General features: G+C 43.9%; 1 protein-coding gene across 1 annotated transcript; it reads right to left on the bottom strand.

The window, feature by feature from the left end:
• Positions 1-1,318: 1,318 nt before the first annotated feature.
• On the bottom strand, positions 1,319-6,326 carry LOC115312783 (the record flags this gene model as incomplete). The annotated part of the gene is made up of 8 exons (XM_040212115.1): positions 1,319-1,587; positions 2,839-2,915; positions 3,186-3,209; positions 3,308-3,360; positions 3,978-4,082; positions 4,319-4,507; positions 5,081-5,165; positions 6,199-6,326. Coding segments are annotated over 8 exons (930 nt in total), but the record flags the coding sequence as incomplete, so codon positions are not given.
• Between the last annotated feature and the right edge of the window lie 14,990 nt (positions 6,327-21,316).

Here is a 21,316-nt window from a genome sequence, read left to right as displayed (position 1 = left end):
CGACAGCCCTAGCACTTCCTTTCTCGACTCCGAGATGTACTACTACTTAGAATGCTGCACCAGGAGTCGGGGCTAGGAACAAGGTGCCGAGTGGCCCACGATCAGTAAATGGAATGAAATGATTGCGCGTGTACGTGTGGCGTCACGGTGTGCATGCCAGGAGCCGCAGACAGCCTCGTGCTATTGAGCTATGCCGGCAATGGTTAAGCGCTCTAGAACTCTGCACTCTAAAAAAAAGGGTGTACACGGGTACTCCCCTCAGGGGAGTCAAGCGATGTGTCAGAAATAACTCTCCGGGGGAGTCATATAATCCCCCTAAATCGGAGAGTTCTCGTACACCTCGTTTTTGGGGGGTCATTTAGCACTTCATTTGAATCCCCTTGGACTCATCTGACACCCCTCACTAAGGGTGCTGTTTAATTCGCTAAGTACACCTAGGGAGTCAAGTGATCCCCCTGACTAGGGGTGTTTTCTGGCACTCCTTATAACTCCCAGGGGTTCATACAACCCTTCCTTTTATGGGTGTCGTGTAATGCTCATTTCAACTCCCAGGTGTTCACATGGCTCCCCACATTGTGGGAGATATGTTGCGCCCTTCTCAGCTCCTAGGGACTTTCGTGACTCCCCAGTCCGGTGGGGCTTTGCAGCACCATGGGAACTACAGAACTCCTACCGGTTGAGGATGCCTTTAACTCCCCTGGGTACTTAACGGACACGCTCGTATAACGGTGCCCCCAAGCACCCTTTGCAACCCTCCAAGACTCAGAGAACTCTCGTCCCTGAAGAGCTGCTCGTCACCATTTCCGTGTACCGGAGACTTCAATGACTCCGCTTTTTTCGGCGTTTATTGACACTCGCATTACAAAACAGGCAGTCTGATGAAGCTTTTGGAAGAAGCCCTTTTCGGAAGCAAATTCCCCAAGTAAGAGCTGCAAGAGTGCTTAGTAAAGCAGGGGTGCTTTACTAGCACCATTGAAAGAAAGATTCACAAAAAGAGGTAATCATGATTGAAGTCTTTATTATCACAACATATTTGGAAAATTGCAAAAACATTTTATTTGAAGCTGTAGGACGTAGTTTTCAAAGGTGGATTTGTGTTTTTGTGGTGTTCGGTGGTGTCCCGCGAAACGACACTACCCCTCGGAGCAGAAACTGAGTTGGGTACATGCAGGGATTAGAACATGTGAATAGCTCTTTCATGTTGCAATTTCAGAATGCCCGCAACACTGTGCAACACTGTTTCACCAACAAGAAGTGCTGACATTTCGCCGTACACTGCCGAACACCGAGTAGAGCTTAAATTGAATGCCGAAATGACCTAAAGATTTCCAATGACCTTTAGAGCAGTCATGGTTATAGTGGTTTCCTTAACGCCCATTGCTCGCTCGAGGATCACCAAGGTGTTTCTCGCACTAGGCCGATACTCAATGTCGAAGGCCCAATACATGGCCATCATTAAACTGACGCCTTCTACGACGTCTGCCACGTCGACAGTCAGCCCTTCTACGGCCACCTGCATCGAAGCCGACGATACCGCGTCCTCCCCGGAAAAGAGACGGTAGGGTGAATATGCCGCTCTCCGGGTACCTGTAAAAAAAAAAAAAGCAGAAAGAAGGTTAATCAAATGTACACAAAAAGACAACACGTTGTACCAGTTCTTTCTGGTTGGTTGACTACGAATATATCTATGTATTTAGGTACTTCGTTCATTGCTTTACCTATTCGTGATCGTAAGCAGCTTTGGAGCCTTTGTGATAGCGTCCATGTTTCATTCGATTTTCATGATCAAATAAGTCTCACTGCCACGTATCGACTTCCCCGCATAATCATTATATACATAAAATCATGCTTGCTTTCTCCCGTTCTGATAGTTTTCGATCCAACTCATGGCAGCTTTTATCCTTCCCTATTATTATCTCAGAGATTACCACACTCTGCACGAGCCCGGCCTTTCTAGTAAAAGTGCTACAGCATTGGGAATACTAAATGTTCATTTGCAACGCACACTTGCACTTCTGATGGCATCTGTATTATTCTTTTTTTTTTAATACTAGCAAATCGGTTTACATATTAGTTCGTCTGTGGTGTTCTACAATTTCAAAACAAGGTCGTTCATTTCGTTACTCCAGTCGCAACACGAAGAAAAGGACACGCGGTGGACCTGTTTCCTTCCAAGTCATATTTTCTACGTTGACTTTCAGATCAACACAAAAAGTTCACCCGTGGACCCTCCGAAAAAACAAAAACTAAAACTGGATTGGCTATTCGCATACCAAAATGGGGCACTGCACCATAAGCCGCAAACGGAAAATCGCAATAGAAATATCGACCAATAAATTTACATGCAATCTATCAGCATAACCTTCCAAAGAACAACATTAAAATAGTTACGATAATGAAGATAGCATTCGTTGTTCTGATAATCGGGGTGCTTTTCGTGTGCATTTGCTTATGAGGTAAGTAGCCGGTAAAGAGCACAAGAAGTATACGTAAAACTGCCTATCGGGATCGTATTGCTAAATAGTCTTGATATATACCTATATTAGCTGTGTCAGACTTCTATAGGTCTTTGCCTAGGCCAGACTAACTTCTTGTACATTCTGATTTACATCATACTTACGAGTTCATACAAAATGAGGTATCTTCCTAAGTTCCTGGAGGAAACAACTAAATAAATGTGAGTGACTTGAGCCTCGCTGCATAGCATTTCGCTCGTTAACCTTTGACGTCAAACAGAGCAAGCTTCGTCCTTGAAGATTCCAGTGAATGGCATACATTTCACGCGTAATCCGGAAGAAAATTTTGGAAGAGCAAGGCCATATTTTTAATCATTCATACCAGCTTCTTGATGAAGGAGCTGCTTTTCTCTTTTACAAGTCGAGGCAGGAGTTCGACGGCTGCGCAGGTGAGGATGCCTTCGAAACAAATGCAACACATTTATGTCACAATGTTTCCTTTTAATGACATTTTAGTTAAAAATAAGACAAGGCTTGGAATAAAGGTATAATACACAAACTTGAGAATATATATTGTCATTGCCTGTCGCATAGCACTGTACTGAGAGTACTTGAAGGAATTACAAATAGCTTTAACTTAAATCTTGGAAAACTAGAAAATTGGTCTTTAGAGATCCTAGTTATTCCGAGATAGCAAAAATAGGAAACTTTTAGAACTATACTACTTACGGTCTTTCTCCTCGCCGCTTGCGTCTTTACAGAGCTGGAGCACCCTGCTCGCATCCTTTCTTGTGCAGAACTTTTCCGTTAAGATAGCGAAAATGCGTTTTATCTTTTCGTTCAGGAATGACCTCAGGCCTTCCTCCGCGCTCTTGTCGGTTCTCCTCTCGAACTCGTTGAGGATCTGTAAGAACAACAAAATATTTTTCTTGATGCTGGTTGCTTATCTAAACTAGTATTTTACCACTGCGAAAAAATAAATTACGGCCTCAATGAGAAATTAAAGGTGTCTCGGAAGCTGCCGTGCAACACACGGTCAACCGGGAAAATGAACGCCTGCACGTTACGAGCTTCCATTTTCGCCAGATGTGCTTTATAGGTGGTACATTTAACGTTATGAAATTTCAAGGCATAGCTTCGTTCCTGTAAAAAAAGTCAGGCTTAGCCGGCAGCAAATTCGGTCGACTATGACGGACGGATTTCTGAAATCGCGACGAATGTTGTTCTAACTTTTCACAAGAACAGAGCTACGCCTTGAAATTGCACAAGGTTAAATGCACCTATAAAATATCTTCTGTTGAAAATGAGAGCTTGTTACTTGCAACCGCAGATTTTTCCAGTGGACTTCAATGCGTTACCCGGCGACTTGAGACACGCGGCGTTATTCATAATAGTGAAATGAACGATTACTTCTTCTCTTTTTTTGAGGGCTGGAAAGCGCTCAACGATGTCGGATACCACTCTCCCTCCGACCATTCATTGCTGCCTTTCTTCAAATGAGCGATCCATTGCGTCCTTCACTTTCTCCCGATCCCAGAGGGCTTTCTTGGTCTCAACCACCATGTAGGCGATATGCCCATTGATGCTGTATTCGTCTTCACCAACTCCGAAATATGGTTTGCAGACCTGCACCATTTTGACACATCAAGTTTATTACAGAGGCTTTTGTGCATTAAGAAAAAATATTTATATGCTTAAATAAAATCGCAATTTCCGTATTCACGTTTCCCAGCAAATGAGGCTATGAAAGACGCCCTTCATATGCGTCCTGTTTTTGTTTAATATTTCCCCCCGTGCATAAATCTCAAAGTTGAAGAGCGTTTCCTAGAATAGTTTAAACCTTACACTGAATTGAAACTTACGCGTCGTTTCGCAATTGCTGCACCTGTCATTTCGTCGGTGCGTTCCTCCCTCTCGGCTGCTGCTTCAAGGGACCTCCTTTCCTTTTGGATGCGGGATTCCTCTCGGGCCATGTCCACTTCCACATTCCCAGGAGGCAACCTTCTCCTTACATTCTTTCCTTTGTACCGCAGACTTGCCTGCCAGGTTTTCTGTGCAATAAATAATAAAAAAAGATATAATAAATACATGCCATCCATGGAGCAGCGTCATGTTTCTGATGAATGGCGCTACTTTTAAAGTGGCCCTAAATCAAATGATCTAATCGTAGTTTTGCCATAGTACTAATGCATGTTTTATAAACAACCCATATTAAAAGACGAAGACGCAGAAAAATATATAAAGCTAGAAAAGCAAAGTTTCGTCTTTACACCACACTCGCATTCTTATCTTAAAAGCTTTCTCCGTGATGTCACAGACCTCCGATACTATTACACCGCCTAAACTTAGCTTCTACGTCCGAAAAACGACAGGTCAAACTTCATAAATATATTTCAATTTTAGTAGAACTGCATGCGAATAGTACTACTGAGCAAATACACACTGCATAAAATTGTACATAATACAGCTCTTTAACAGTGGCTCTGTCATTTGTCGTCTTAATCCAGCTTGACCGAGTATTAGCAAAGCTATGTTATGGGTAAGATGTGTTTTTAGTTTGCAGGATCATGCTCAAAAGTCAGTGATAGTTTGTGGATTTATGGTTAGTAAAATATACAACTCACATATCCCAAGGCTGAAGCATCTCCCAGCCTTGGATATCTCTTCACCAGAGCCATAGCAGCTTCCTCATATAGCTGGTGAGGGTACCTATAGAAAGCATTTCGGTGAGAAGTTGCTTTAGTGAAAAGTTGAAACAAAGGGCATGCTAATGAACCAGTATCCTTCAGGTGGGACGCTGGGCACAAGCAACTGAATGCGGCATTGCCTCCTTCTATAGCAGGTAGTGTATCTTGGCCCGATACAGATAAGCAAGATGCCTGACTGCACAATGCAACTATTGTTGTATCAATAATACTGCGGACTGACTTATGACATTTCGCTTTGCTGCAGTGATTGAACTCCTCCAGCCACTCTCTTTGTTATACCTTCTGCGTTACACCCTGTTATAGGATTAAAAGAAATAACTTGCTTCAAAAAGCGCCTCATTAAACTAGGCTCACATTTGCATAAGTGTGGGGGGGTTTCTGTACACTGAGAATATAAATATTTTGTCTCATAAATGGGAACAATGAAATACAGTCATTTAATCACAAGTGAGGTTGAACTAGTTTGCGGCTACCCTTCAGTGGTTTTAGTTGTTTAAGTCCTAACTGTGAGTGTGTAGGGGTGACGACGGTGATATATGCATCCTCAAGAGCAGGGGAGGTCAGCCTAGCTGTTAGCGCCGGTCCGTTCGAAGCATCAGATGGAGAATGTCAAAAGCTGTGAAGATAGAAAAATAAAAAGGAAGGAAAAAAAACGTTTTTCAACTGAAAAAAGAGGGAGTGAGAAGAGAGCTTGGTGTAGTACTGAGGGACAGAGGGGCAGATTATTCGGCTTTTACCAAGATTGATTTTCAATAAAGCAAGTATTAAGTCACGCAATGTACAGTTGGTTTTGAATATACCTATAGAAGAAATTGTTTGAGGTAATAGTAGACTGAAGAAGTTTGTTAAAAGTGTTTGGAAAGGGCATGCCATAGTTACATTGACACATCATGATACCCGCTTCTTAGTTATTTTTAGTAATAGAAGTGTGCTGGACTCAACCCATTTATACCGATGTCAGTAAGAAGACATATATCGTTTAGTTTAAATTTGGTTGAATAGGCGCGAGCGCATAAACCTGTGATTACACGTACAATGTCCGAAAGCAAAGGGCGCAGAACAGAGTATCGATAATTTTTTTCCGCAAGTCATCGGAGACTTGACCCTTCTGGATGGACACCATTTTGTTCCGAAGGTGCACCGGGAACTCCGGCAGTTCAAATCCTCCTGGGTCGACCCTACCGGGCTGAGGTAGGAGTGATTGGGTTGGTACAGGAACCAGCCGTCCGGGATGAATATCTTCAGCACTGCAAAGAACAACTATTTCAGACAAAGAATATATATAAATTCCGCCAGATTTTTTTAAAAATTGTAACCGATTCGTAAACAGTTCATTAGTCTTCGTAAAATTAATGCCTCGATAATGTCTGTCACTACAAATAAAACTTTAGTTGACCGGGAATGTATGTTTGAATATACAGAGAATTCCAGAGAAAGGTGAGCAACTCAAAGTTGCAGTAACCTGTCCTAAATAGTTTTTGACGTATACTCTAAATTTTCTAAACTATCAGTGGATTATATATGACTGACTCCATAATCTGGTACAAAACAAAGATATAACAAAGCAGAAAAAAAAAGCCGTGTGTAGCTCCTGCCCAAGAGTCAGAGGATGTTAACCAAGACATTCCATATAGTCATCCTGTTGTAGCTCCGCTGAAACATTTTAATTATTTACTTTGGGTTGCATAACTACATACACCAAATAGCTCCCCGCAAAAAAAAAAAAAAAAAAACATTTAAAAAGGAATTTAGTGCGTAGAAATGGAAAAAGATCGCATGTGTTCGGTCCCCATCACCACCAATAGTTTCAATATAAGAAAAAAAAAGGGTCAACAAGGAGACCAAAATGACCTTTCTTCCCTAAAAATAGGATCCGCGTTTGATTGCAAGGTGTCGGAACATCAGCCGAGTCCTACACCACACACGGCATTTTTTGTATAAGAAAATACATAAGAGCCTCTTTATTTGCTAGTTTTATTTCATATATTGTAAGAACTAGTAGCGGTGTGCTTGACCGAAAAGCCCACGGTTTTTATAGTGCAACCCGCTGCAATTTAGATCAAATGCGTAATATCTCTTGGTCGCTTTCACATGCTGGAATTTGAAAGAGTAGTTTGGTCTATCTCCCAGATTTAGAAACGACCCTCACTACCCATTTTGTCCGCAATAGGTGCCTAAAGTGACAATCATGATATAAAACACTCACAGATGGTTGTTATGCAAGAAACCCTGGTCATCTGCTAGTACCAAATCAATGCGGTTTGGGGAGGGAACATCTAACGGTTTCGTAAATCGCAATTCTTTTCAAGCATTCGGCGTCTATGCTAAATTGTACACAGTACTCTCATTTTAGGGGCTTTGACTATGATCGGTGTCTTGAACCAAGCGGACAATCAACGACGCTATATCATAGTCGCCAGGAGTGCTACTTGTGCGTAGAAGCAAAAGGGACGTTTCTTTTTGTACCTTAAGTTTCACAGAATCTGAGCTTGCCTTGAGTAGTTAAAATGAAAGTGATCGTTAAATGCACTTGTGAGGGAACACATGCTCGTATTTCCATAGCCGGTTGTGTGGTCGGAAGTGTGTGCGACAATCAATAAATTTGAATGAAAATGCAATACAAACTTGTTTGGCTCCTCCTGTCGAATGTCCTCACCGACAAGGGGGTTTACAGTCAGGTTCAAAATGTCGTTTGCTTCCACGCTTCCCTCCACGTCGACAAACAAACCAACATCCTTATCTTTGACCTGAAACAATAGAAGACGTGTTATAACCCTTTTCCAGAAGAAGACTCAAGGGTCTTTGCAGCACTTTTAAACATGTAAAAGCTTCGTGCTGCAGGCTATTTGAAGTTTAAGAATTACGAACAGAGCGCATCTTAGTCCTCTTTATACTAGGGAATGCTTCCGGTTCCCAACCTTAAATACCGTGACTATACAGAGGGATGTAAGCACAACCTTCACATGCTTATATCAAGTTTCTGAGCACACATACAATTCCAGATTAAGCTTCAGTTTCATACAGTGGTTCTAATATAAAAAAGCAAGCATTTATAAACCATTTTCTATAACTATGTGTTTAAGACCTCCTCTCCCTTGCCCTTTACGTTCCCCTCTGTCTCCATCATATCATGTAGCTGTGAGTGTGTCTCCTCAAGAAGTTTTGAATCGTTTAATGAATTTCTTACCTACCTCTGGTTGCCGCATACAAAAGCACGCAGGTCAGCGACAAAGCCAACATTGGCGTGACATCCCGTTGCGTGTACATTTCGTACGACAACGGGGCGGAAATAATAACTTTTGCTCTCGCTTGTGGCTGTTATCAGTTCCGTCCCGTTGTCATAAGGAATGTCGTACAAAACGACTGCGTCATACGCTCTAAGAAATGCCTACGCGTCTACTTACCCGTAAAACACTAAAAGAGCCAATCTCTGCGATACATGGAATCAGCGCAGCGAATGATGAGGTGGAACATCCGTTTAGACCTTAAAATTAAATCTATGCTGTGGCACTACGCAATGCAAAACGTCATACCTGCATTGCGTAATGCCACAGCGCAGACTTAATTTTTAGGTCTAAACAGATGTTCCGGCTCATCATTCGCTGAGCTGATTTCGTAGATCGCAGACATTGGCTCTTAGAGTGTTCTGCGGGTAAGTAGACGCTCAGGCATTTCTTAAGAGTCTACGTATGGAAAGCATTTGGGCTGATATTCGTGGTATAATGTATGCGTGCTCATCGGGATTGAGTGCTGAATTAAGAGATTAATATCTCGGAACACAGCCTGTCTTGAAGTACAGACGGCTTCAAGTTACCAATATAAATTTAGACCGTAATTACACAAATTCAAAAATGCATTAATAAATTTTTTTCAATTAAAAAATGAATGCCTATGATTATACTTGCACATAGTATCCACCAAATAGCATAGCCTATAGGTCCGAAAACGGATTTTCCGCGTCTTTCCTCAATTTTTTTTAACCCGTAAAATTTAATTTTAAACATTTTCAACACTACTCTAGCATAAAGTACTTTAGCGTACTTAAAATTTAACACTTTCTTGGCATATTTTTAGCCGCAGTGAATTGTGGAACATGTTCAAAGAGAAATCATAGTTTCTTGTAAGCCATACTTTTTTTAGACAGGGAAACGTTTGTCTGGCAAGAGAGCTCTTTGTTTTGTGTTTGACAGAAAAAGGGGACGGGGACCTTCTCCAACCGACAATTGTTAGCCTTTTGTTGGCGCCTTTAGCGCAAGCATTTGAACGAACAGTGGGAAATGAAATAAATAAATGCATTACTGAAAAAAAAAGCTTATGGACGACGTCTTTGGGCGCAATAGCGAAAATGTAGAGTTGCAGAAGTTGAGTACTGAACGCATAAAGCCTCCCTGCTCTAGTTTGAAAAAAATCTACCCTAGCTCACTCTAAGTCCAAATCGAATAGCCGGATGTCTTGTTGTCTGAACCCAATCATCTTGGCTTCAACGTGGGACAAAATTTTTCGGCAAAACGGGACGCGATTGCCTCATGGAAAGTGTCGTACATACTAAAAAACGTCCGTTCATCTACTTTTTTCGCACAACACCCGGATAGCCAATCACCGCAACTTACGGAGGCAGCTCAGCGAATGACGACGCCAAAACAAATGTTTAGACCAAAAAACGCAGTCTGAGTTGTGACATTAAAAGGGCCCTGCAAGGACTTTTTACTGGTTTTTAATTTGCACCGAACCTGAGCGCAGTGAACGTAGTAACTTAATGAAACTTTTCTTTTCTCGAAATTCGCTTTATTTCAAAAGTTATAGGCAAATTAAAATTACAAAAACAAGCAAAAAATAACCTCCATCATGACGTAGTATGTCCCGGCTTGAGTGGCCGTGAACTAGAGTAGGAATAGTGAGCTCATCGAGCGCCTCACGGCTGCAGCACTCTGTGTCGACGGCTCGAGAGGGCGCCACTAAAGCACGTGTTGAAAGGCTGTATGTAGCGGGCGGCCAGAGCGGTGCTCATTGCGTTTGCTGCGCGATTAGAGACTAATTTGGCGTGGCACTTCATTGGCCACAAACGACAGCAAACGCGGGGTAAAAATCAGTTCAGAATGGGAGCCACTTCGCTCTGCCATACCGCGAAACGGCCAAACCGCGAGGCAAAGCTTCTCGCCGAAGGCCTTCGGAACACACGGAGCCGGTCGGATCCTCCAGTCCGTAAACGACCGCAGCGCCGCCGCGTACATGCGAGACTTTTCTGTGTCGGCGCCTGATCCCACTACCCTTTTCTAGTATACGCCGCCTTTTCCACCGCTTGGTGGCGGGTATGTCGACAGGTCATTTCTTGTTTTCGTACTTTATAAGCTGCATTCGTTTCTTTTCGGATATAAAATACTGAACAAAAACTACTTTTATAAATAATTGAAACGGTTCACGGCGCTTATATTTTGTATTTCGACTAAAAAGATGCTTTTAGCGGCTCTGACCAGTAGTAAGCCCAGGACCTAAAACGTCACATTTTGCGCGTTTTCGGTACCGCGGGTCGCCCCTGTCGGTGAAGGAGGTTTCCGCGTCGTCCGGTTAAAATATGACGCACTGATATTTAGTTACTCTCTCCGTGCCCGCTGGCTTGCCCAAACCCCAAGGGACGTGGAAACCGCAAAAAAAAAGTAGACGCTTAAATATGACTGCAGGGCCCCTTAAGCAGTGCAAAACGTCGCGCTTGCTCGCTTAATGTCACAACTCAGACTGCGTTTTTGGTCAAATCATAAAGTTCGGCATCGTCATTCGCTCAGCTGCCTCCTTAAGTTGCGGTGATTGGCTAATCAAGTGTTGTGCGGAAAATTAGACGCACAGACGTTTTTAGAGTGTATCACGTTGCTCACTTTTTTACTTCCTCTTATTGTGTTGATATAACTAAATCACACGTTAATTTGCTGTTGGCACCGCTTATTTGTTAACTAGAATATGTTAGCTTCATGGCTGCGTAAAATTTATGCACGGTTATAACTACACTGCGCGCCGAAACGTCTTTGTTTTCTATTTTTTATTTGTTTTTGTTATATTTACAATCTCGTTTTAGGAAAATAAAGTCGTGACCAATTTAAAAAAAACCATCTCAAATCTTCAGGTGCTAGAACTTTTTATACATATCTCGATACTTGAAAAATATTTGGTAACCGAGAAAACTGACTAAATGTAATTAACGCTTTGATTCGATTATCTAAATGCATAGAATTGTGGAAAATATTACAAGACCAAAACTATTTTTTGCTTAGTTTCATTACTAAACGGTGGGAAAGGCAAACTTAAGGGAAATAACTACTATGCTTATCACGCATAGCTCTAAATATTAAGAATGTCACTTGGAGGAAGCAGGAGTATGCTTGGCCTCTAACACTACCAATTTTCTTGCGGTAAATTGGTTGCTAAGTTATGTCAAAAGGACCGCTGAGTCTGTCGATCGGTCGTACCTAAGATCAAGGGCTTATAAAAAGTTCCAATTTAAAGCAAGAAAATTGGAACTTTTTTATAAGCCCTTGATTTAACGTACGACCGATCGATCGACAGACTCAGTGTCCTTTTGACTTGGCAATAACCACTTCGGTGGTTTTCTGAGCGAAGCGCGAACAAAACACAAAACTAACTACAAGCAAGCTGCCAAAACTGCTAACCGTTAAGTGAAGTTTTCAGAAACAGGATATTAAATATAGTAACTTACCTGAATAAGCAGTCTCTCGTTCACGAGTTCCTTGAATGGTGACGCTAGAAGCGCCTGGCGAATATCGCTTTCCTTGCGCATGCCTTCTACTACGATCTTCTTGGTTGAAGTTTTATAAGTTACAAAACACGTAACTTTTTCGCACATCATTGTAAATACAGTAGTATCCAAGCGTGCCCGCACGCATGTAAAGGACTTGGCAGGACTGACTGAGAGTATTGAAGACAGAAAATCAAAGGAAGTGTTGTTGGACGGGCGTTGGTCCAGCTTAGTTTTAAAAACGTTTACTCTGGCTTAACACTCGCCGCGATGGAGAGGGTCCCCCCCCCCCCCCTAACCGGTCTACTTATCCAAAATATCCCTGTATACGTCCGGTAGGGGGCCACGCTTGAGTGTCCACGCCGTGGAGTCATGGTGGATATACCACGATACCCGTCGTCCAGCAATTATCGACAAGGTTGAACTTCGCCGGTGGGCGTGTGTCGAATTGGCAACGTCTCTTTTGTGTTCCTTCAGACAGGTGCTTCTTCGTCTACCCGTCTCACCGATGTAATTGGTGTCCTGTCTCCACAGCTTACTTTGTGCGCTTCCTCCATTTTGGGAATCCGGAGGAATTCTATCTCATCGTTAGTTAAAAGGATTCAAAGCACCAAAACATTATTATCAACTGATCTCATGCTGAAGCGTTATATAATTTATCTGTCAAACCTGTCATTGTGCCCTCCCAAAATTCTCGTTTACTCAAACCTCGGAACACAGCCACCCCACGTGCGGGAGTGAATGATAATGGGGTGAAAATAGTTTGCCGAAGCTTATGAAACTTCCACGTAAAGCTCGCTGAGTTGGTGGTTAATATTGCACCTGTCCGTTTGCCTAATGCATTGTTTACGATAGCCCAAAGGGACAGCATAAACCTTCTGCAATCCGGACGGGAGCAACTTACTGACATGCTTGTCTGTGCATTCTTCAGGCTTTCGGAGTCTGCATTGGGTCCTTTTTAGCCCCTATTTTCAGTGAGGTTTACATTTCGTTTGTTGATAGGGCAATTAAACAGCGATTGGAAGCCAGTTCCAATAGCTGCACAGCCTTTAGATTTGTGGATGACTAATTTGTCATCTATAAAAGCTCGGATTTCCCTGAGAGAATTGCCGAAATCTTCACTTGCTGGTCGTCAGGGCTCACTTTCACAAAGGAAGATCCTTGGCCCGAGTGTTTACCATAGATAGAAATCCGCCTCCAGCTTCTTTCGTCATGGCTATGCTGGGCATTTCAACAAAGGATGCGCTGCAGAAATACTCTTCCTTCTCGCCCTCTTTTTTGCCCTTTTCCTCTAGTCTAGTTGCACGGTAAGGCAGAGTAGAAGGTCCCCTTTGTAGCGGCTTCTTCTGGGAGGATAATCCTAGAAAAGCCCTCTATGAGCAGCAGGTTTTTTGGCCCGTCGCAAAGCCAGCCTTCCGGGTGAATGTTTTACGAACCTGGAAGGCTCGCCCTAGCCGTCACCCATTTGAGCTGTCGAAATTGTTTGGCTGTAGCCTGTGGCAAAGTAAACATTCACTGGAGCGCTGCGATGCATCCCCACACCCAGTAAACGTACTTTAAACACTTATTCTCGGTTTCAAAAATAAGAAGCGCAGAACGCATGCGCGAGATGTGATGATTTCAATATGTGAGAATGATTTACATGTTCACAAAACATTCAGCATCCTCAAAAAGCCAGCCTATGACGCCCAAACGTGCCTCAAATGGGGAACGATGGAAAAACGAAATGTGTATTCGCGGGCATCTTATCAGATCTGTTTTCGTGCAGCACGTACGTACAGCAGAAAGTTTATCCTGCTCCTTTGGGGCGTGGTAAAAATACTTTGGGCAAACGGGCAGGTGCATTAACCACCGACTCCGCGAGCACCACGGGGTAGTTTCAAAAGCTTCGGCAGACTCTTTTCACCCCATTGTCATTCACTCCCGCACGTGCAGTGACTGTGTTCCGAGTTTCGAGCAAACGAGAATTTTAGGAGGGCACAATAAAGGCCGGTTCCCACATGCAGCGAAGCGCTAATGTAGCGCTCCTCTCGTGCTGTCGGGTGCTTACCACTTATCATGAGCAACCGTTTTGACAGTGCGATACAAAGCTGGTCAATGCTCCCGTCAGCGCGCGCTTAGCGCGAGGTTAGCGCTACGCCTGTAGCGCTCCGCTGCATGCGTGAACAGGCATTAAAGGTCTGTTCACACATGCAGCGGAGCGCTACAGGCGTAGCGCTAACCTAGCCCTAAGCGCGCGCTGACGGCAGCATTGACCAGTTTTGTATCGCACTGTCAAATCGGTTGCTCATGGCAAGTGGTAAGTACCCGACAGCACGTGAGTAGCGCTACATTAGCGCTTCGCTGCATGTGAGAACCGGCCTTAAGAGGTTTGGCAGAGAAATTAAAGCATCCTTTAGCGTGAAGTTAGTTAATAATAACATTTAGGCGCCTTCGATCATTTTAATTAAGCATCAGTTAGAATTCTTTACTCCGGAGTTGGCATACTTGCATTTTGTCTTCCATCCGACAACGCAATTTTTCTGTCACTCTTTTCCTCTCCCCGTTTATTTTGTATTTGTGTTGTTGCGAGTTGAAAGAAGTGTCCGTGGTCCATTTGTCCTAAGTGTGTTATTCTTTTTGTCGTCTTTGTCCGAAAACCAACCGGCTCCCCAATTTACTTTATTTTTTACTTAAAATGGTTCTTGTAAGAGGTGTAAAATTACGCCCTAGTAACAGATAGTAATAATTTAATTAGATATCTGTCGTGGACATGATTTTGGAACTTATGCAAAAACACGGAACTTCGGTTTTAAGTATATCAAAGGTGGACCCCAGAGACTGACCTTTCCACAGATTGGTCTGAAGGTTGCTAGGAGCCGGCGACAAGTGACAAAAAGTGTGACAGTAGTGATCGGGCAGCCATTTAATGAGGTTGTCTCTTTTCCAGTTTTGTTGAAGCAGCCAGCAAGCGCCTAAAAGCCGCCTTTATGGTACTTGCGTAGCTGTCACAATCCTGAAAAAATCACACAGTTGTAAATATCACGATTGATCGCGTCTTGTTAATAGACAAGCAGATAAATTACTCAGTGCGTTTGTTTTCAACACAGTATATTATTTTCTCTGATCATGCAAATACTCTCAGAGAGGCCCGAAATGTGCTGCGAATGAGCAAGGTATAGACTGTGTGTGGTTCCGCGAGCAATTATTTGTTAGATTGGTTTACATTTACTTTTATTGGCTAGGATTTGTCAAACCCGTTATGATTGCGTCAAGCGGTATTTGCCATGGACGACATGTGCCTAGCTCATTTACAACACATTTTGTGGCTCCACGAGTTGATCAGAATGTTTAAAAGAAGTTTATATATATTTTTTTTTTTCTTTCGAATGAGTAGTTAGCTGTTTAAAGAAGTTTCCTTTTGTTGTGGTTTTAAATAGGGTGCATGCAAAGCGTTGAGTTTTGTAGGCTCTTGGATGGCTATGACGTCCTTGTGATAATTGCAGAAAAGGGGCTCAAGTTCTCACGAGTATTTATTAGCTCAGTTGTTTGCTGTCACCGAAAGAAAAAGAACCAAATCTGTGACGCTCGATCGTGGCGCCCGAGAGTGGTGCCTAAAGCGCGAAACACATGCATGGACGGCAAAATCGTGCGATCCGGCGTCCGCTCCGACAGTCCGAACGCCGCTCCGCATCGCCGACCTTCCATGCGACGCGACGGTCCGTTCGGCTCCACCCAGGAGATCCAAGCACTTCAGCGGAGGTCCGCGTTCATAGATCGCTGGTCTCAGATTGACGGTTTAGCTCGCACGAGCGAAGTTAGGAGCTTGCTCTCGCTAGCGCGTGCATTCTTTGCCGGGGCCATCTTTTTTGAATGGGTCAGCGGGATCCAAGCGTCCAACTTTCCGTCGCCCGTCCCGTTTTCTTGTTCGTCTCGCCAGACCCGGTACGTCATCATGACGTTCGCGCTACCTGTGCTGTCATTGGCTGGACGCATCCGTCAATCCGTCCGCCGTGCGAAACTATCTGGCGCGTTGGACGCAGGTCGGATCGCCGAATCGGCGTCTGAAGCGACCAAATTTTTCGGATCAGGTAGTCGTATTGCCGGATCGGACGTCGGATCGGATGGATTTTTCGCGCATGTGTCTCGAGCTTAAGAGTAGAACTTTATGTTGCGCCCAAGATGGCACCTGAGCGTGGCGACCTAGCGTGGTGGAGCAGCGTGTCACCTAAGCTGGTCGGTTTTCTTAAATATATTCCAGCCATACAGCACATTCTCTGTTAAAATGAAACGACAGGATGGAGGTTTAAGTGCCAACCCGACGCAGGTCATCTTGCAAGGGTGTCGAATCTACGTGGTTCGGTTCGGATCGAACAACATTGTTCTAGATCCCACCTCGGCTGCGGTTGAGGAAATTACCCCAAATATCGGTTCCGTTGCCGGTTCTACCAACGTAAGCCGGTTCAAACCAATTCATAGTTGCACCTTTAATTACGGCCAGCCACGCAGGCTATGCTTTTTTTTCACTTAGCACGCGACGCAAAAAAACAAATGCATGAGGATTTGTTGTAGTCGCGTCAGCTGGGCCACTGCGCCTACAATAAAGCCATTGCGAATGCCTCCATAACAATAAACATAAAGCATTTAAAGGGACACTGACAGGGTATCTATGCTCGACAAGGTTTTTAGTTGTACATGACGTATGGAGCACAACTACACAGAACGTAATTTGCAGCTCGAAATTTGGTTTCTTTCTGTCCGGATCGAGAACTGCCCGGTTGGAGTCGCGCTCACTCTCTCCTCCGTGGTCACGGGCCGTTCTCTAAGGTTTAGACACGACCACCAAATTTAATCAAAGTAACGGGTTATTGGAGGGACACAATCAATATTATAAATATTAAAAATATGAAACCCATTTTTTATGGCTTTTAAAGAGCTGCAAATACGTTGATTAAAAAACAAAAGTTGCACACAGAACCGGAAGCATGCTGTGCGTTCACTGCGTAATTTGCAACATGGAGCCGTATCGCGTATCGTGTGGTACTCGAGGGCTGGACGGCGATGGCGGCGGACGACGAGCGTGGGTCCTCTATACTTCAGAACCGTCGTTCGAGGTACCGGCAAATCTGTCTCCCTTCGAAGGAAAAATTTTGGACCGATCAAAACAATTAGGATTCATTCCGTACGACACGCCCGACCACAAAGTCGATTTGCACGAAGACGCCACCGAGTCGTCGCCTCTTTTCGTGGCTGAAGACATCGCTCGTCTAACGAACAGGAATTGATGAGAGCTTCGAAGAACGCGCAGACGTCAAGCACGAAGTGAGTACTTCGATTTGAATATGCATGCGTTCGATTTCTTAACTAGGTGCGAATGTGCCCAATGCGTGGTGCTGCCCGACTTCGACGCGGGAGTGCCTTTGCTGGAAGGAAATCGGCAGCAAACTTTGCGACCTACAGTCGACCCGCTGCATTACTGCGAAGGAGGAGTTCCCCCTCGTCTGCCTGAACATTGCAATGTTAAAACTATCGTACTTCGAGCTCCACGATAGAAAGCTGCCTATGCCCAAGGAGAATATAAATCGGGTAACGTACGCTTTCTGCGGTGCCCGTATTGGTCCCGATCCCGTTGATCTTTCTGAAACTTGTGCAGACTCTGCCGCACAGTGCCACTTTCGAATGCAGAACCTATGAGGCAGCTCTTCACGCAACATCTTGGGGGCATTCTTTTCGGAGCCGATCACGGGCATTGACCATGGCCACTCACTACTCAATCCCAACACTTAAATGGACAAAACAACTAAGCTTGAAGTGCAGTACAGCGAGCGGAATAAAAATAACTGTAAGGCAATCTCACGGCAAACTGTACCCACAACGCTGTCGTCTAACTGCTGCGCATAAAAAAAAAAAAAAAAAAAAGCGCGGTCGGGTATAGCCACGTGACTTCGGGCACTTCCCTTACCTCCGTGCGATGGTTTCGGTTTCGAGCAGTTTTGTTTCTTGGCATTAAAATATGCGTGATTCTGTAGCAAAATATTAAGGGGGTAGTATTCTGACACCATATTAAATCGCGAAGCAAAAAATGAATAGAAAAATTTGTAAGCTGTCCGTGTCCCTTTAAAAAGTTACGCATGCGTTGTTGTAGGCGAAATGCATACAGCGCTGGGTCAGTGCCTCCTTCGCGCCCAGTGCGCTCGCGCAAGTTAGGCTACTTTTGAAAAAAAAAACTATCATTTCAAAGTATCCAGCTTATTTTTTTTTTCATTGGGCGGTTTCTGAAATGAGAGCAGTGAGACTATGCAGACTTACACGCGTAGACCTCTTAGAGTATAATCATTGTATTGTTCAAAAGGGGAAGTATCGGCTCTGTAGATGTTTACGATGATCGGGGAAGGGGTTAAATTGCAGCTATTGTACCAAACAGCAATAACAGTAAAATATCGTGCTGCTGCTATATTTCAGATTGCTTTGCTTATTTTATTTATTAACTGCCTCTTTACGCGATGTAGGCTTTTCAAAAATAAACTATTGCTATAGGAGCGGCATGTAAGGAAGCTTCGCAAATTTATTGTCAATCAGCTCGAACCGCTCCCCAAGAAAATGCTTCGATCGGCCGTCATAAGGTAGGTGTTTTTGTTGCTCGTGTGCAGCAGCGAAAGTAGAAATTTTGGACCGGATATGAATTTATCAGCGGTGAGCTGCATGGCCGTCGGCACCAAACAAAGATAGGACCTCCTTTTGGAAGCGACTTGGGTGAAGCCGGGGGAGACTTGCGGTTTGGAGTGCCTCGCCTCCAATGGTGCCCAAATTCAAGCAACGCCTTTGGTGGTGGAGGAGTCAGAGTGGTGCGCGTTGGTGGCGATGGTCGTTTTCAAGAACGGCTTGATTGTGCGTTTTTTTCGCTCTCTTCCTACTAAAGTATGGAAATTGTGTCGATTCCCGCTGTTTGATTTCTTTGTTGATCATACTTGTCAAGAATGCGGCCCTTACTTCATTTGAAGTGATCGCGCTTTGTCGGAGGGGGTCATGAAGAGAGCGGATTACCCTCCAAACAGTGCGCCACATAAAGTTGCTTTCGAAGTAACGAGCGATTTGGTTTTGTTGACGGAAGGATGAATGAAGACTGTTTAGATTGTGAGCGAGTTTTGGTCATTTTAGAACGTTTAGATTTTTATGCTCTGCTTTGATCTGGAGAGTGGGTACGGAAGCCATGATGTTTTAGGCACGATTGGGGGCGTGTTTGCCTCCACATCCGGCATCACTTCGAAGCCGCCCAATTGGCCGTGATTTGACCGTCATATCACCTCCATAAGCGCTTTATAGAATAAAGCCGGCAGTGTCGGAAGATCAGGGCTGCTATGTTGCGCTTTTTGGACTCCCAGGAGACTTCGAAGAAGGAAGTGACGTCAACGACTAGAGCAAACGCAGATTGGATGTTGACAGAAGAAAACAAAATCAACATCCAATCTGAATTTGCTGCGCTGTTGACGTCACTTCCTTCTTCCAAGTCTCCTGGGAGTCCAAGAAGCGCAACATAGCACCCCAGGTCACGTTTGGCTCTCATCGCGGTTAGCTTGGTTTTCGCTCGGCATAACTACATATGTATACACTAGGCTTCCAGTGTCTGACCGCGTCTTTACTTCGTTTAAGGACGATTCACACTTTTGCGTTGAGCCCAACCAACTGCCAGGGTTGCTATGGCAACAGCTGCGTTGGCTACAACAATGACTGTTTTTACTCAGTTTTTTTATGTTTTTTTTTGAGCCGAGGCAGCTTTTACCATAGCAATCTTCGCACTCGGTCGAACGCAACGCAAGTGTGTGAATCGTCAGTTACGCTTTAGTTACGCTGAGGCTAGAAGCTCCGCCTTCAGCGCGAGCTCGCTGGCTCCTGCAGTGCCCTGGTTGTGCGTGCCTGAACGTTCACACTTGTGTTAGCAAGGGCGGGAAGCTCGCGCTGAAGGCGGAGCTTCTAGTCTCAGCTCAAGAGTGAATGGAGTCACGGAAAGTACAAAAAGCGCAGGGCGTATCTTTCGGACGCCCAGTCTCTTTCACGATATCATTGCCGTCCAATGCGTATTGACTGAGGGGCGTGCACCCTCAAGGATTACGAGACACCGAACTCTTGGGGAACGTAGAAATGTCATGCTGGAAGCAAGTGTTGAAACATCAACATCACAGACCAAGAAGACGATGAAGTTTGCTATCAAACTCTGAATGTAAAGGTAAAAGAAGACGACGCTAATAATTCATTGCCATTAAAAGTCACCATCAAATCAGTTGGCCGACGTCGATTCTCTCGTAAACCAGTATCAGGGAAAATAGTTAACAGCAGGATAGGGGAAACATCGCCTGCCTTTTATACCCCGCCAGTGACTGCCCTGAAAATAATCATCAAGATTGAAACGCTGGAAGCTGATGTATATTTGAAGAAAGAGCACATCGGATCGAAATTGTTTTGAAGGTAAGTACCTAAAAGTAAATTTGTTTCTTAACTCAACATTCAACTGAACATTCAACTGAACATTCAACTGAACGGACCAAATTTCGAGAAAGCGTATCATTTCACTTAAAAAGCTACCTTTCTTCTAACGTGCTAATGGAGAGGTAGGAAAGGGGCGGGGGAGTATCCATTTCAAAAAACTAAACAACTTAAAAGATACTAGAAAGATCTGCATCTCAAATTGAGTGGTACAAAACTTGATTTAGCCCCAGAATTTAACACATAAAGGAGTGCCGGACCAATCCCCTTTTTTTCACATTAAAAAAATAAACAAACAAAAGAAAAAAAAAACAACTGCGCCTAAGTTCATTTAGTGTCCTTCGTGTGCCACTTTATTTCGTTGCTGTGAAAAATGCAGACATGTACAAATTACTCAAAAAAGGTAGTTAAGTTAAGTTACTGAGTATCGACGCCAAAAGTAATTAGAGTAGAGTAGAAATTACGCATTTGCAATAGTAATTGAGTAAACTACTAACTACTGTAAAAAGTAGCGAGTTACTTTGAAGTTACTTTCGAAGTTACTTTTTTATATTTTTGTGGTAGCAAAATGAACAGCAGTTTTGATCATTGAAAAACCCTGCGAGCCTAAAATAAATGCAGTCTATTTATGGCTTGCGTTTTCGCCAAAATAGTTTACGCGCTCGCAGAAGCAATTGACTTTCAAAGTTCTTAATAGGAGAGTTTTCCCCTTTTTCCTCTAAAGAGGTCCCCAGCCCAGCTAAATACACGTTCCGCCGACGGGCTGGATGGAACGGCAGCGTTGAATTTGAGAAACAGGCTGTGCAGGGTCGGATAAGCGAGTGTCGGCATATTAGGTGTCCATGACGAAACTTTTGAGGTTTGCCTCGGGTAGAGGGTCTTTAATAACAAACTTTCCTCTTTTTCTTTTTCTTGGTCAAGTTGAGATTGTTATGACTGGCCCCTCT

The sequence above is a fragment of the Ixodes scapularis genome, unplaced genomic scaffold (assembly GCF_016920785.2).
Source record: "Ixodes scapularis isolate PalLabHiFi unplaced genomic scaffold, ASM1692078v2 PGA_scaffold24__2_contigs__length_7659602, whole genome shotgun sequence".
Classification (NCBI taxonomy): domain Eukaryota; kingdom Metazoa; phylum Arthropoda; class Arachnida; order Ixodida; family Ixodidae; genus Ixodes; species Ixodes scapularis.
Note: the sequence above shows the minus strand (reverse complement) of the source record. Positions and strands in the feature narration are given on the sequence as shown.